The sequence below is a fragment of the Tauraco erythrolophus genome, chromosome 2, assembly GCF_009769465.1.
Source record: "Tauraco erythrolophus isolate bTauEry1 chromosome 2, bTauEry1.pri, whole genome shotgun sequence".
NCBI classification, from domain to species: Eukaryota; Metazoa; Chordata; class Aves; order Musophagiformes; family Musophagidae; genus Tauraco; species Tauraco erythrolophus.
The window spans coordinates 18,519,591-18,537,808 of NC_141466.1; the positions used below are offsets into that span (position 1 = coordinate 18,519,591).

At 41.3% G+C, this 18,218-nt stretch overlaps 1 protein-coding gene across 1 annotated transcript in view; it reads left to right on the top strand.

The window, feature by feature from the left end:
• LAMA4 (laminin subunit alpha 4) overlaps window positions 1–18,218 on the top strand; it is a 103,587-nt gene that overhangs the window by 17,367 nt on the left and 68,002 nt on the right. Inside the window, 2 exon segments of the mRNA XM_086608098.1 lie at window positions 5,374–5,475; window positions 17,709–17,833. Of these exon segments, the coding sequence (XP_086464224.1) occupies window positions 5,374–5,475; window positions 17,709–17,833 (227 nt within the window).

An 18,218-nucleotide genomic window follows, 5' to 3' on the forward strand; every position in this document is an offset into this window, starting at 1 on the left:
CTATGTCTTGGATAGCGTGCAACTACCTGAAAGGAGCTTGTAGTGAGGTGTGTGTCCATCTGTTCTCCCAAGTAACGAGTGATAGTACACAAGGAAATGGCCTCAAGTTGCACCAGGGCAAGTTTGGATTGGATATTAGGAAAAATTTCTTCAGCAATAGGGTTGTCAAGCACTGGAAAAGGCTGCCCAGGGAAGTGGTTGAGTCACCATCCCTGGAGGTATTTAGAAGATGTGTAGATGTGGTGCTTAGGAACATGATTTAGTTGTGGGATTGGCAGTGTCAGGTTAATGGTTGGACTCAATGATCTTGAAAGTCTCTTCCAACCTGGGTGCTGCCAGAAACTCAAAAATGTGCACTTTTGCCTTTTGGCATCAAAAATCACCCTTCTACACAAAATGCAGGTGTTTATGACACAGGATAGAACTTTGCGTTTTTGCAGGTAGATTTGAGATATTAGGTTAATTAAGTTAACTTTCATTTTGTCATGAGTTTTTATGATTCAACTACACCCAGGCTGCACTCGCTTTTACTCTCTTGAACAGATCTTTGAAGTGAGAACCTAGTAAGTAACATCATAATGTTTGATCTTTGACCTTATATCTGAGCATCCATGCAGCCCACTGAGGATCCTTCTCAGACCTGGAAGGAAGCACACCTTTTGACTCTCCCTCTAGCAGCAAAGAGCATAACACTGCTGGCCATCCACAACCAAGTCTCAGCTGACACTAAGCTTAGCAGTGACTTGGCAGCTGATGTGCCATAAATGCTACTCTGAGCACTGTTCTTCAGATTCAGTTCCCCGAGTGCACCAGATGTCTCCTTTTTTACAACGGTTCTAGAGGCAAGCACCATCTTTTTGTTCTGGGTTTGTTTTGGATCAAATATAATGAGATTTCTGGTCCGAGACTGGTAGGCATGAGTATAACAAATATAACAAAGGTTGAAATATCTTAATGTAGATCATTTAACCCTCATTCCACGTCCCTTCATGTACCCCAGCACTCAAGAGAAAACTCTGGAAATAACAAACACCGGTGTGGATCCAAGGGAGCCTTTTATTGTGGAAGAAAGGGACCCTTTGTGCTCTTATACATTCACAGGAAAGTCACAAGTTCCAGTACTAACTAAAGAAACATGCCATGTTTTCTTACCATTAGATGAGAGAGTCAATGGCTACATCTGAATTACTGAATAAAGCAGTGTGAGACCTGCTGGCCATGTAGCATAACACAGCCCATATCCACGTGCTGAAGCTCTCTCTGTGTTCACCCAGAAAAGAGCAGTTCCATACAGACTGCCTTGTGGGAACACGTCCTAACAGATGCCATGCTCTGAGCTCTGCCTGGACATCATCGGGAGAATCATAATCATTCAAAGCGCAAAATCAAGGCAGAAAATGAACCGCCAGTCAGTACGGATGATCATAAGCCAGTGCCTGAAACCATGTCTTGCCCTCCTTCAGTTGGCTGGTGCAGATGCAACCACAGAATCCGCTCTGTGCATGTTACCAGCACAGCACTCTTCTTTTGGGAAAAGCAAGCCAGAAGAGGCAAGGTTACAGCAACCATACCTACCCTGGCACGGCTGCACCACTACTGCTAGCTGGCAGCAGGGAAGGAATGGAGACTGATTCTTCCCTCTTATGCAGGCACAGATCAGGAGATGCTGCAATTTGACAGGCGGAACTGTTTGAACGTAATACAGGAGTAAACTCATACCCTATGTATATGGATTGTCTTCCATCTTCAGTCCCATCTTGCTCCCATACCAGCAGAAGGGTCTGGAGAAACAGAATATGACTACAGGCTCCACAGCGCTTTCAGCACTGCAGCTGGTTCTTGTTTTTAAGAAATGTAATAATTAAATCCAGATGCAAGAGGGGCAAAAATAAAGGCACCATGGGTGTAAAAGATTTCCAAGAGCTTAGCAAGATCCATATTAGATTGGACTTTTCAGTTTGAACTAGAACAAACATTGTCCCTCAGGAAAAAAAAATCTAATAATTGGGAAGATATAATTGCTAATGCAGACCTAGCATTTTGGCTTACTAATTGTCTTCACTATTCAGAAACAGACAGCGGATGGAAATGTTCCTCAGTCAATTGCCTACATAATGCTTTTTCAGGGAGGATATTTCCATTTTGTTCAAGACTTGTTTGTGCTTTGTGTGCAATTATTTCGTGCTCCCAGAACATTTGGCCATTTGAATCCCTCAATTAGCTCAACACTCTGACACTTCTTTTTATAAATATGATGTTGGCTCATGCCTTGGAACAACTAACCAATCACTTCATTATCACTAGTAGGGCAAGGAGCAACAAAAATGCATCAGAATAATTGAGAATGCCTGAGAAAACTTATGAATCCAAAGGAAACAATCTGGATCCCATTTCCCCCTCATTCCCACTTCCCTCATAGCATTGATTGTCAATACCTCATTTCTGGTTTAAACTGATGCAAACCATGGTTTAAAATACTGTATTAAAATACTGAGCATCAGCACCTTCCAAGTTTTTGTGATGAACTGAATAATGTGGGGAAAAAAATGTTGCCAAAAAATACCCAGGTGACTTAGGACTCTGCATCTCATTTTCAAGAAGGGCTCTGACAGTAAGAATAACAGAGGCACCCAAAACTGAGGCAGCTGTCTTGAGCAACTAAGAAGTATTCTTCTGCTGAGAATAGGGGGCAAACTGATTTCCAACAGACTTCAGCAAAGAGTGTACAATCCTGCCCGTACAGCTGGAACCAGTGACGTTGCACTGAACTGCACCTACCTTGTTCCTGCTGGGTGACTGGACTAGCTGAAAGCTCACTCATGGCTGCAATGCCGGTGTACCCTTAGTCAAAGCATAAAGGAGATGACCTTTATGGCTGACTGAAGGATTTGCGTAGTCACCTTCACACAGACTCATACATTTCCATTGTCCATATTCAACATCATAAGTAAAAAATTGTTCTGTTTAGATCCGCAAAACCAAGAAAGCTTTTGAGCAGACACTAATGGACCAGCTAGGACCACCCACCAGTTGAGGGGCATCAGAGAATACAACATGCCTTAGATCTGTATGGGTGGAGAGAAATATTGCCAAGACAGACGTTGGGATAAGAATCTGTTTTCAATTTAGATACTAACTGTCTCTCTTCCACAGTGTGTGGCACAGTCATTCAGCTGAAATCCTTAGTCTGGTGGGAGCCAGTCCTACAGCTCTGCATTAAGACTAAACAACTTAAAGAATCAAATAGTACAAATAGATAGTATTTCTGCTGTCCCGAAGTGGCTATGGTATGAAGGCTTTTCCTCCTAGGAACTATTATCTAAGAAAGTGTTTCCAAAGCAAGCCAGATAAAATATTGTGTGTAAGAATGGTAAGGGCAACGGAGTTTTCCATTTATGTTCATCTCAACTTCTCAGAGCTCTCTGGGATGAGATTGGATTAATGATTCATTTGTAAACCTCCTTTTTAAACCTTGTTAGTCATCTTGTAAGATACATTATTTCCTAAACAAGCAGCTTATCTGGCTGGATAGAAGTATCTACCCATCCCTGAAAATGGAAGTTAACATACACATGAACCTCAGGATCACTGGCTCTTGCTACCCTGTGCTCCACAGCCATATCTACAGCACCGTGCAGATGTATAGGTTCAGATCCCACAAGCAAGATGGCCATAGCAGCGTGCCAGGGTTAATTAGCCACAGCCACCAGTGGGGCTAGTTAGCAATACTACTCCCAGGATAGTTTTTGCAGCTAGTGGAGGTATCACTCCACGGTCCTGCAATCAATATTGTAGACCTGTGCGCATGAGAAGCAATGGTTAGGCCAGTACAGAAAAGAAAAGAAATCATCCTTTGTTTCAGGGCAACCCAGGAAAAAGAGGAAGAGGGAGATAGAAAGGAAATCAAATGCTAATTAGATCAGTACAATATAATAAGAAACCTTATACCTCATACAAATGCAAACTATGTAAGACCATACTCTTCTGATTTGCTTGAACCTCCTGCTTTTCCCACTTTTTGTGAGAGTAAGTGACCTCAAGAGCCACAGGATACACAAAGTGCTGTAAAGGCAGCCACAAAAAATATTCCAGGAGAGCCTGGCATATCTCAGACTCTGACAGCCACCTCAGGGATAGTGTTTGTAAATGCGAGCAGAAACAGAGTATGGGAAATAATTTCTGGAGATCTAAATGACCTGTTAGGGCCTTCACATCAGCTCTGCAATAACATTGCAAGAGGTAGGTGAGGGTAAGAGAAACAGGATCCAAAAATTCACAAGTCTGCATGGATCTAGCATAGTACTTGTAACACAGAGAGACTGCACAGGTAAGCAGGTGCTGCCTGAGTAACAGAGGTTGCTCCTGAGGTCAACCTGTGCGTGTCTCACCAGCTTTGCATAATGAGGTAGAAGTTCCTCAGAGAAGAACATGAATTTACACATAATATATCAAATGAAAGCCATCCTCTTTAATTTTATTTTCCAGTCTTAAAGGGGCATCTTATAGCTTTATTTGTGTTTCTGATTCCTTATATTATTGCTCTAGTTAGTATGTAAAAGAAGGTCATTTAGATACTTACAATCTTCTGCTTGATTTTGGTAACCTTTGGTAAGTTCTCAAAAGTACTGAATGATATAGATCAGGTGTGGCTCCACATTTAAGAAATAGCAGAAATATTTTACCTTTCATGCAATCTCCTCCCATTTATATATTATGTCCCATTGAAGGACTGTTGTATCTCCCAGGGACTGGTTACCTCTTGGACTGGCAGCAGCTTACTGCTGCCACATCTCGCCAGTCTCACAGATCAACAACCAGCCAGCCCTGTGTTGGTAGCCCCTCACAGCAGCCAGCCAGCTTTCATCCAGAGGGCATTGATCTTTGCAGATGTTTCTGTCTCCTCTAGGCTCTTCATGCAAAGCTCATCAAAGCCAGTACAAAGTCTGCTTTCAGTAAACTTCTTAAAGTTTCTCTTTTTTAAGTAAAAGCTATTCCGTTCCTATAAATACACTTTCTTTACTGAATAAAGATCATCATTCCTAGCTAACTCATCCTCTAGTACAAAATACAGTAAGAATCTGCCAGCTCCCGACCCGCAGGCAGGCACTCACTGCTGGCCAGGGGAGGACACGGGCAGGAATGCTGACAGATAAAATACCGTAAGGCGAAAAAGGCGGCAGCAGGGCAGAGAGTGAAAGAACAGACGCGAGTTCAGCAGCGTGTGTGTGGTCTGCTGCGATGGGGTTGTGCAGTGTGCTCTGGGGAGGGAGACCTGGTGGTTGTAACTCTTGCTTTCCCCTGCCTCTCAGCCAAACCTAACTCTCCGAATACGAATGCATAGGAAAGACTTTATTTTTATTTTTTTCATTGCAGGGATGCCAAGAAGGATTTTACCGTACCAGCGCAGGAAAATGCTCTCCTTGCAACTGTAATGGTAATGCAAACAGATGCCTTGATGGATCTGGAATCTGCGTGGTAAGGACTTCCTGTTTTCTCTGCTGGTACCTCACTGAATAGCAGTACCTTTTTTTTTTTTTCTTCTTTTTTTTTAATAATAACACGAACTCTTTCACCTTCTTTCACTCTCACATGAGGCTTCACATGAAGGAAATATTTCTCAGGCAAATCCAAGAAACCATTGTCTGACTCTTCTAGTAACACCAATGCTCAATTTCAACACACAGCAAAAGCAGTGTCTGTACCACAGGAGCTTTTTACTGAAGAGCAATCATAAGTAGGGCCAAGATCAATACATTAGTAAGAGTATCCTGGCCAAATGTCATTCTCGCTTACTTAAATTATCTCTGCAGATTCAAACACTTCCTGCATGCAGTATTTGTGAGAGTTAGTATGCTGGGGAAAATGTTTAGTCCGTCAGAAATATGGAAAGAGTTCTGTATACCCCTGGAGAAAAAAAAAAAAAAAGCATAAATTCAAACACATTTCAGTCTCCCCTTTATGAATACAGTGCTGTATATAATTTAAACAATTTACAATGGTGAGTGACCCCTGTGAGTATATGTACATATGTTATCCATAGTAATTCTGCTGTATGGCAGCCTCCTGCTGTGAAGGAACAACATGAGGAGGTTGAAATAATACACCAAGGGAAGAGTGTGTTGAACTCTGAGGTAGTATTACAATTTCCCATATGTTTGGTCTCACTCAGCATCAGCTCATACAGAAAGCTGTGAGTTAATATTAGTAGTTGATCACTTGTAGCTCCAGAACAAAAATCAGTCCAGTAAAACTAACCCAAATTACTAGTGGGCAATTAGAGCAGTAATACACTAAAAAAAAAAAGATGGAATTTAACAGTGTAATGTATCTAAACCACATAGCAAGAGCTAGGCACTAATGTACTCTTTACAGGCTTGTAAAGCAGAAGTATAGAGCCTGGAGCTCCTTGCTCTTCCATGTGTTACTTTTGAGAAGTCATAAACCTTTGCCCTCAGTTTGTCTCTTCATAAAATGGCCCAATAATGTTCACATACTTTGCATCGTTGCAGCCTCTATCAACTTTTCAGTTACACAAACACACAGAGTCATGCTCCATGGCATACTTACCATTTTTATTCCCGCAGGAGAAAGACAGTGCAGCTGGCAATTATTATGGCTTGGCCATTGTAGTACACTTAGGATTGGCTGTTTTTTGCAGAACACATATTGGCTTAGTGTTTTAATATTAAAATTTTGAAGTGGTTTTACACTGCCAGGCATTCCCAGCTATTCTCTTTCACATGCACATGGTTTTTGCTCATGGGATAATTGTCCCCTTCGTGTCATGTGACAATGATAAGAGAAATCTTCCAATGGAAGACTTGAGAACAAGAGAGAGAGCTTGACAAATGTCTGCTTCTGGTGACTCTGGTGACCAGAGAGTTTCTGCAGTAGAATATATGAGGTAGGGAAGTGATTAGATTCTCAGTTTACAAACACAACAGAAGACTTGTTTCCTATCTGCTACAAAAATAAGGCTGATGTCAAGGGCTGGGAGGGAAAAAAATCCAAACAAAACCCAAGTTACTGTATCAGCAGGAAATAATCTGAAGTATATGTGCATTCCTGACCAGCATTTCTCCAGGATACTAAAGTGGTCAGGTAGTAAAGAACAAAACTATGAGCTAAATCTCAGTTTACTGCTTGAGTTCAAATAAGCCATTTGATGGTTTATCTGAATGGTTTACTAAGTCATTAAGCTTAAGTCATCTACTTAAGAATAAAGAAGAACATCAAAAAGACTTAAGTGAAATAAGAGTGAAAGAGCATGATGCAAGGAAAGAGCAAAATGAAAAGGGTTTTTGAAGGTTTGATAGCATAAAACAGAACCAGAGATGCCTATGAGGACTGCAGTAACAGAACTTTCCTGAGGATGTGGAAATTTCCAGGGGACATCAGAAGACTGGTGAAACTGGTAAACCAGAAAATGTGTCTAAGAAAACCTGTCAGAAGAAAATATTAGAGAAAGATGGAATTTGGATTACAGCAAGAAGCAGCATGTCAGGTGAATGAATGCAAGTAATTTGGGAAAAAGAGACTTGATCCTTGATAACGTGATTTGTATTAGAACCAGTGGACAAAGCATCCTTCCCTAAGGACAATTCTGGAGAAGAACAGGAATGTATCTGGCCAAAGCCTGCTGGGGGCTGAGACTGGGACAGAAAGCAATAGGTACCTGAATTGGCTGGGAGTTTCTGCAAAGAGATAGGACCACATGGAATGGAGAGTTCACAATTTTCTCTGTCCTCAAATTTTTAGGCAAATTACTGCAATAATCCTTGGCAGTGTTAACCACCACACCTGATGGTAAGGCATAAGACTTTCTGCATTCAGTTGGATATTCTATATTTATCCCATATTATAATATCCCATATTGTTGTCATGCTCAGTTTCTGTCAGTATAAACCCACTATCTCCCTGCTTCTGAGACGCGACCATGTTCTAAAGTTTTATCACTTATGGACTCTCCACTGACACTACATGTTATCCTAATCATAAGTCATAGATGTTATGGAATGTTCTTAGCAGAAGACCTTTAGAAGAACTGATGTCTCACAAAGTTAAGTTTCTATGTCTGCAGTTTATTCACACGATAGAATGATTTGAACATGAAAAAACCCACATTTTTTAAAGCTAACTCTGCTAAAAATGATGAAAGACAACATGAAGCTAAAAATAACTGTGTTCAGTTGGTAGATAACTATTTTTTTGTAGTTTAAGTAATAACTAAGCTATAAGAACAGAATAAATTAACAAGGCTGTATGAAAATAAAAAAGTACTCTACTTCAAAAGGGATGAAATATAAGGGTCAGAATCCATACAATGCTCTAAGACCATAATATTATACAAATCCTCCAAATCAATTTGGCGAATGTAGTTCCCACAGCATACAAATTAATAAAATTTTCATTGGCCTCTGTCATGAATTTGAAATCAAATAAAATTAAACCCCTATTAACAATGTCTTAGGGTAAAGTACTCACATCTTTAATTTCTGCTGACATAAGTATCTTAAGGTTCTGTTTCAAAACTTCTCTCAGCTTATTCATAGAATGTAAATCAAACCTATAAGTCTTTAAAAGCTTATTGAATGATACAATCAATGAATCAACAATCTCATTTGGTAACCAGACAGAAGAAATTATTGCAGACAGAGCCTTTCTTGCATAGACGTCCTCATAAAACTGATGTAGAAATAAATCATATTGTTGTGTGACTAAATCTGAAGAGCCACTCAGTCCATTTTTTTAGTACAGAAAATCACCCAAGTGTTAGAAGAACAGCAGCCAGGACAGTGTAATCTCCATTTGTGATATAATGCAACACAGATGTCAATAATGCTTCATTTCAAAGATGTTACCTAGTGATACATGTAAGGCTGGAAGAGCAAGAAACACCAATTCTTTGTATTGATTTTAGACTTCAGACTTTTAACATAACCTTCTCAACTGTAGCTAAGAGAAGAACGATGAAGTCATTTGTAGGACCCTGTGGCTTTCGTTTCGGAAACATGCATATATGCGATTATAACTGGGTGAAACTATAACAGCTGCAAGGGGCGGTTTGCAGACAGTGATGTGCTTTTCTCCTGCCAAAAGCAATCAGGCTTTTGCTGCTAAGAAGATAAGAAGATAGGAAGGGAATGTTTTACCACCTTCATCGTGCCCACCCCATTCACCTTTCCCCACCAGCAACCCACATCTGAGCTATTTTTTCAGAGTGCCTCCACTGAGGGTTCAGCATTTGAAAATCCAGACTCAGGAAGTCCACAGGAGTGGGCTCCAAATGACTTGACTGTTGAGCAGAAAGTCACAGTGGCTGTGATGGTCAGCTCTGACATGAGTGGAATATGGAGCTGATCTAGGTGGTCCTGCTCCAGCAGGGGGATTGGACTAGATGATCCTTTGAGGTCCCTTCCAATCCCTAACATTCTGTGATTCTGTGTGATTCTGTGAAACAGCTTGTCTAAAGCAATGAGCTCTCATACCATATGCAAGCAGTATAATGGGCAGGGCTTTGTCATGCTAAAAAAAATTTGATTGCATACACTAGAGAAGGAAGTCACTTGAGGTGACTGCAATGTACTATGGTGATGACTCCAGATGAATACAACAAAATGGATGGAAGGTTGAAATGATTTTAAAGTTGCAAAGCTGGATATCCAGACAAAATTTTGTTGGACTGAGTTATCAGTGTCCTTTCTGAGGTTTCTACTATTAATGGAGGTTAGATCTTCATAAATGCACGAAAATGCATAGAGCAGAAGGAGCAAGTCTGGAGAGAGCACTACAGCAGAAGGTAAAGAGTAAATTTGTTAGTGTCTACCTAAAATTATCTAAGTGCTTTGTTATCATCTCAGTACCGTATATTTGATCACTATGTATATAAAGCATCCAAAGTCAAAAATAAATAAATTAGACTTTTTTGGAACAAGAAGGACCGAAGGATGATAACGGTGGAGAGGGTAAATTCGCTGGTATCCTTTCCAGCCTTTTATGGAATTTTTTACAATAGAGTGCATTGTCATGAGAGTGATTTGTGCTTAAGCGTTTGGGTTTACAGCTGAGTGGAAAGGTTGGAATGGATTTGGCAGTTTTGCCCAAGAGGATAATATGTTCCACATGATTGCCAAGGCAGGTCTGGAGAATCGCCAGTGAATCTACAACCATCCATCAAGCACAAGCAAAAAGCAGCAGGGAGCAACTCTCCAACTTATTAGGTACTTCTGGCTTCATGAAGAGCCTTGCAGCTTGCAGCTTGCAGCTTACAGCTTACTGCTTCTTTCTGTAAAGACTACATCAATCTATTGTGACCTTGATGGCACATGTTTGGAAAGCTAACAATCTGGTGCCGAAATGCAGATCTTCTCTTCTCCAGAATGTTTTGGTATGCAGTAGTTGTGAAAAGCATCAGTGTTAATAGACTCATTTTCTCCAATATAGGTATTTTCCCTTCCTCTTAGCTATGTTTAAACTTAGTATTTGTTGTCCTAACTAACTAAATAGTCCAATAGTTTACTATTGAAAACTTGCAACAGTGAGCCCCAACATGCGACCACTTCATTTCCGTTCTCCGCGCAGTCTGTATGAGAGGCATGTAGGAAGTCAGGCCAAGACTGCAAAGAAGGGCCACCATTGCTCTCATGCCTGCTCAGCTGCATTTCCCACAGTTAGCTAAGACAAATGGTGGATTGAGAAAGTAGAGGGCCAGGTGGTTTTGGCAGGGCATCGTCTTCCATTGCACTCATTAATACAGGACAAGTTCTACAACCCAAAACTTTGACTTAGAGGGGTTACGTTGACCCAAACTGGATCAGGAACTGGGTAAAGCTGCTATTCTCATTATTTTAGGTTGACGGTTGTCTTTAGTGAAAGTTGCACAATATTTAGTGTTTCTTTTTAGTGCCTCATCTCCTTCTTCCAAAAAGAATTATGAAAACTAACACTGCGTCTTACCTACAGAGGCTGGAGAGAGAAGGCTTGAAATCATAAATCACAAAGATGAAAAAAACAAAGCACGTACATCTCCTGGCTTTCAAGTCATTATGCTGAAGTACTCTTTTTACTATTATTATTTTGGGACAGCAATGAGTTCTGGCACTATGGCATGGGCAATGCTATGCATTTCTGTAACCTCAGATATGAGGGCATTTCCCAAATTTGGGGAAGGTTAAATCTACATCCAGATATTACACCTCGGGCCAACATCCACTGACTCAACAATAAATACAGGCAGACTGAACAGCAATGTAAACCACTTGCAATTCTTTACCTATATAATTTATTTATTCACAGTCATTATAAGACTAACTTTCAGAAGAACAAGAAATAAGGGAAAAAAAAAAAAAAGGCAAAACAAAACACCAAAACCCAACAGTTCCTGCTATAGTGGAACAATGACTGTCTTCAGCTGCAAAGTAATTTTCAGAATTCCTAACTGGAGTTTGAGGACACTTCCAGATTTCACAGATAATATCTCAGACCCTAGGATTTTGTTTGTTTTTTGTTGTTGTTGTACTAACTTCACCAGAGGTGGGCCTGAGTATTAACTTTTGGTTGTCCCTGGAGACGATCCAGCATTAGATACCTAACATAGGTGCTCTGCACCATTCTGTGGCAGATCTGTCTTTCTTTAACTCTAGAGGGTACACAGAAAACCAGTATGCTATCTATTTGCTACGCAGGAAGTCCCGCCTGCCTAAACCGCACCGAGTGTTAGCCACCCGATGAACTAATTTCCCGAAAAATGCCTAAATGGCACAATTAATGAAGCTGGTATCTTTGAAGACCATTAGAAGGAGCTCTTCACTCTTAAATTCAGGTTCCTAAATTAAGGTGGAGCAGATTCCTGCCTCTCAGATATTCAGTTATATTCGTTTACAGAAAAGCATGTTTGTCTTGTGCTAGGAAACTTGTCCTAATACTATTGGTTGCAGAGAATCAACAAACTGTTATGATTTTTTGCACAAGTGTATTTCCTGAGCAGAACTGCATCACATCAAGCGCTCTATGGTCTCAGAGCAGCAGTTCCAGCTTTACTTTCATAAAATCATAGAATCACAGAATGGTTAGGGTTGGAAGGGACCTCAAAGATCATCTAGCTCCAACCCCCCTGCCATGGGCAGGGAAACACTCCACTACACCAAATTGCTCAAAGCCTCATCCAACCTGGCCTTGAACACTTCCAGGGATGGGGCAGCCACAACTTCCCTGGGCAACCTGTTCCAGTACCCCACCACCCTCACAGTGAAGAATTTCTTCCTTATATCTAATCTAAATCTGCCCTCTTTCAGTTTAAAGCCATTGCCCCTTGTCTTATCACTAGATGCCCTTGTAAAAAGTCCCTCTCCAGCTTTCCTGTAGGCCCCCTTTAAGTACTGGAAGGCTGCAATAAGATCACCCTGGAGCCTTCTCTTCTCCAGGCTGAACAGCCCCACCTCTCTCAGCCTGTCTTCATAGGAGAGATGCTCCAGCTCTCAGATCATCTTCGTGGCCATCCTCTGGACTCACTCCAGCAGCTCCATGTCCTTGTCTTGTGTCCCAAGCAGATGAGTTCAGGAGCTCAGTGCTTACAATCAGTCCCAAGTAACCCTCCCCATAGCACCTTTTCATGTGCTTTTCATGTGTGTAAAGTATAGGTAGTTATAGTAAGGGACAGGTAGAAATGCTCACCCTGATTGATGGTACTCAGTGAGAGCAGAGCAGTAGGACCATTTAAGGCATTTTCTAGCCTAGGAAAATACACTCCAGTCACTCTGTTATCCGACAAGCTGCTGCTGGTGTACTGATAGCTGAATTATCTGCTGTATCCTGGTACAGAGGCTTTTAGAAGCCAGGCTGCTATTACATTGGATTACATCCTCTGAAGCTGAATTATCCATGAGGAAGGGACACCTCTGCCTTGACTTTTGCTTTGTGAAAATGAAGGTTGTATTAACATGACCATGTGGAAAGAACCGAGTTTATTATTTTATCTTACTGTAATTTGAAACATAGTTTGCAAAAAGAAGAGTATTATAAAGCCTAGTTGTGATACTTCTAACTGCACTGTTTTACCTGTTTGTGTAAACTTTACCACGTCTCACTCTGTTTGGTACAAAGACAGGCCAGCAATTTTCTGCTAAACTTCAGTGTTTGATGCCCTAAGATACATACCACTTAGTGTTTTCTGGAGATTTTTATATCAGTCTTCCTTGTTTTCAAAGGAAAGCAAAACAAAAAATGTATTCTGAGTTCGTTTATTTGAAAAAGCAGGCACCAATATCAGTAAACATTTCTGCAATTTTGTGAGTGCATTTGAACAAACCACTGAGACAGGGAAGGCAGTGAAAAATCACATCTGATTTATGACATGAACCGTAAATGATGCCTTTCATCCTGAAGCTTGTAGGAATACCTGGACCAAGAGTAGCTCTTGCAACTCTGACAGCAAAGCATTTCTTTAAAATCCAATTTCACAAAAATCGCCATAAAGGGAATTCCATTTTTTCCTCATCATTACTTCTCTGTCAAAAGTGACCCATTGAGCAAAAGACTTTTCTCCAGCTACCAAAGCATTGCCACCCAGAGCTGAGAATCACCCATGAGCTGCAGGGAGGGTGTCTCTCCTCCCTGCCTTCAGACATGTCTCACAGGCTTATTGTAGTCAACGATTTTATTGGAGATGCAAGTTAATGGAACATAAAATATAAGGCCACTTTATTTATTACTGTAAAAATATGATTCTAAATACTCACAGGAGTTCTGACTTGTATAATAAGATAAAGCCACTTTTACATAATCACTAAGCAGAAAAAAACTACAAAAGTGCCTCAAGCTCTCAGCTAAAAGCGTCTTTAAGGTAAGAGGATATTTTAGCACTTCCCTTTTGTTTAGAATATGAAAAACACTGTAGATTTAAGGAGCAACATCAGCTCCCCTGTTGCCCTGCTCTGTTCATCACAATAGCATCTGAGCTTTAGAGACCAATAACAGATTTATTCTGTTAATACCTGTGTGTTGTCTGGAGAGCTGAGGACAGGAGAGGTGAAGTGAATTGCTCAGAGCCCAAACAGTATGATGAAGGCTACAACTGAAGACAGCCCACCTGGGGCCTCTGATACAGGATTGCTCTTTCTCTTCGAGCACACAGGGCCCACCCTCTCATCTCTCTCTTGTGGTAAAGTCATTTTTTCTTTGAGCAAAGACAAATGCAAACTATTTTTCAAACTGTGTAAGCCTTCGTGCCTTCTGGCTCACACCACGTGCCTCGCAGTTAATGTGCTCTCACCAGAGAGGAGCGTGAGATCTGGACATCTCCCCACCGGCTGCCTACCACTCTACTCTCATTTGCTCTCAGTTTCTCTGCTCTTAGCAAGTTTCTTTCCTCCGCCTCCTCCTCCTCCTCCTCCTCCTTGTCAAGCTTTCTGTATTTTAGAGTCTTTTAGTTAAAATTACTTTCTAGTTTTCTACATACTAAAAAATATTCTTTTCTTTACAGCAAATATTACTGTGAAAAAACACCTTTAGCCCTACAGCTATTGGTGTTTAATCTGTTTAAAGATCCATGGAAAAATAAATTGACTTTTTTCATTTTCTTATCATATTCTACCTTCTGTAGAGTTCTTTGACCAAATCACAGCTTTGTAGAAATAAATAATTGCTATGCAATAGGTTCTATGTGACTCTCAAAAATGCAGCAACGTAAGCAAAGCCTTCTAGAATCAAAAAGAATCTGAACTAAATTAATGAGTCCTAACTGGGGGCTTTAATGGGATTTAGATGAGGAATATTGACTGAAAAAACATCAGATGTGTTTTCACAATAGTGACCATCCTTTACTGAAATGACATTTTTCAATGCAGATTGATGTTATCTGGATACAGACTTAGGGAAGCAAAAAAAAAAAAAAAAAAAAGAAACAACCCCAAAACATCAATGTTACTAGGACAAAATTATGCCACTACATCAAAGTTACGATACTCGGATACAAAACTCATTGCATGCCTGTGCAAGGGAAACTTGACTGTTTATATTAAACATCTTCCCTGATTGCATTTCTCTCTCCCCAAACTCTTTTCTTCAAAGAACACACCACGATTGGAGTAGAAAGTGAGTTTCAAATTTGTACGGTATGGCCCAGTTGAAAAATGGTAAACTGAGCTCACCCACCCCAAGGCTGGTGCTGCTGAAGAAGCTCTGACCACAGAGAGGCCAAGGTGTCCCTTGCCCCATGCGAGGGAGCTCCTTCCCCTTGCAAGCACTGCTGAAGTCCCACACTCAGCTTCCCTGTTATTCCAGGGACTGCCAGCTGCTGACAGCACAGTGACTTCTGTGATGGAATTAAATGACTACTGGCGAATAAACCAGGGTAATATGGTCATTTCCCAGCACCCGCGCCAACTCTGAACACGGCACAAGAGGTCCCCTGCAGGGCTCAGCCGAAGGTCTCTGTAGCCCGTATTGGGTCTCCAGCAGTGGCAATAGGCACTGCTGTTTGGGGCGGGCACCTAGCCTGGCCCGTTTCTGAAGTCTCTGCTTTGTACTCCACCAGTATCCACAATTGCTATATTAGGGAATGCTAGAGTGTACATATCTCCTGGGTCTTTTTTTGTGTCCATTTATGAATTTGTTGCCCATCAATTTTTCTAGGAAACTCCTTTTTATCCCTGCAAATACTGTCACCTCCTGGCAGCAGGTTACAGAAGTTTCTTACCTTCTGTGTAAAGAAGTACCTTTTAAAGTGAGTGCCCCTCAGCTCTTGCATTGCAGGATTTGGATGAACTGTTGTCCTGCATTCAGCTTATTTACCAACTTTGTGATTTTACATAACCCAAACACAACCAGCTGTCAGCCTTTCTCTCACATCTGAGCAGCCCTAGAGTTTTTGGTCTCTGTGAGACACTGGTGAATACTGAACAAAACTAGTCTCAGCACTAAATCCTAGATGATCTGAACAGTGACCCTTCCCCACTCTGAAAAGTGACTGCTATGTCCTACCTGTTGCTTCCTATCCCTTATCAGCTTTCAGTTTGTAAAAGAAACTTTCTTCAAGTCCCCTGACAACTTAGTTGACTTTTTTGAAGGTCCAGATGTGTTATGTCCTCTGGCTCCCCTTCATACGCTTGCTTATTTGTGCCATTGTACAGCAGGTTCATGAAGCAGGAGTTCCTGACTCAATGCTTAGTCATGCACTCAGGGATCTTCTTTATTATAGACACCATCATCTTACCAGGATGGAAATGATATCCATCAGTCTGTAGTTTCCATGATCCACTGTTTGTAGGCCAGAGGAGGAAAGAATCAAGCACATCAACCCAAAACCACAGCAAATATCCACTGAAATAGTAGTTCTCCACATATTTCTGCCAAGGAGCTGACTCCTTGCTGCCTCTTCCCTTACATAGCTGTTCGCATCTGTACTGTATCTGCACAAAGGGGTGCAACTGGAGAGTTCTGATTCAGAGACATTGCAAAATTCGTTGCACAGTTGTAAGAAAGAAGTAGCACTTCTACATCCTTCCTATCCTTTTAAAGTAATCCAGTAAGATAGCTAGAATTTGGAGGGTTGTGAGTTTTTGATAACAACTTCTGGATATTTTGCTAAAGTGGAAATGGGGACAGGAGTCTGCAGGAGTCCTGCAGCATGCAGGAGCACTGCTCATGCACTCTGCACCAGTCACCCACTGCCTTGCCATGTGCCACGGGGAAAGCCCACATAACTCGTGGGGCATCTAAATGTATTCGTTTGTAAATCAAAAGATATAACAATGCTTATTTAAACTTGTAGGATTTACAAATTCCATTTAGAGTTGTCTACAGCAAACCTTGACTTTTTTTGTGATTGAAAATATTATCCAAGAGACACAGTTTTGTACCTAGCATCATGAAATATTTTGGAACAAATATTCTCTGTGAATCACCACAGCTTGATTTACTTCCATGGAGCCCCAATAATATTGGCTGGTGACCAATTTGCCTCTGCATGAGGAAGCATATTTCCTTACAAACATTAAACTATGGAGAAGTAGCTTACTTATAAAGTGAGTGACATTTTGCACAGTTGCTCTGTATTTCAGAGAAAGGCCAGTTATAGAAGACTCCTGCTTCTTCCCTCCATTAAGTGGACCTCCTTTAAGGCTGAGAACAGGTGTGGTGATAACACATCCCCTCATGCTGTAACACTTTTCATCTTGGAGAAAAACATCAGAGCCACTGGTGTATTAGCCACCATGTGCAGACAGGTTCCCTTGGTGCTGTTTTCCAGTCATTAGATCCAAGAAACAGCCTCACTGAAACCTATATCTAGGTTGAAATCTGTTGATAGTATTTACCAGCAGATATTTTTCATTTTGTTTTGATGTCAGTAAAAGGGATTTTTTCCTACTGGAGCATACAATTCAAAACAGAGCTGCCGGCTACACCTGAGTACCCCTGACATCTCTGATGACAGGCAGTGCTGCTTCTCCTCCAGCACCTGGCAGGCACATACGTCTGTTGTGTCCTGTACCACATCATGCCAACACTTGCTGCTTGGCCAGTGTAATCATTTATAGCATATTTATTTGTAGCAATGCTAGCTGGTTTGGCTTCATCTGTCAATGCCTTGAAGGGTCGGGGTCTGGCATCAGCCCCTATTCTGCTTGGCTGGGTCTTCAGCTAAACGATTTCTTTCTGAATTAGGCAGCATCTCTGTTTAACTTTCACCATTCTCTCTCTTTCCACTGAAGGACTGCCAGAGAAACACAACAGGACAGCACTGCGAGCAATGTCCGGATGGCTTCATCAGTGACGTTGTCAGAGGAGTGCCCACGTTCTGCCAGCCCTGCCCCTGCCCCCTGCCAGCACTTGCCAAGTACGTAAAGAGTCTTTGCTTCTCTTTGGGCTGGCTTTGACCCTTTCCAAGGTGAGGTCAGCACCTCTTCCTGGATGCAGGAGACAAAGGCTGCTGCCCTTGCCAACTGGGGGAAAATAAGAGGACTACCAGCTGCTCACATTTATAACCACAGGAAACAGTATTTAGAAGGTGTAAAATATCCCTAAGTGCTCGTATCAATTCTTGTCAAAAGGGAAGACAAAATATTTGGTTAAATTCAAGTTCACCCTCTTTTAGGTAGGAGAGATTATTCATCTGTCTGATTACTTTAAGGATCCCTTAAATACCAGTTCCCAAGGAAGGTAGCATCGGGGATGTACGATGGCAGAAAGAAAGATCAATCTATGACCTCTGGAGGGTAAAA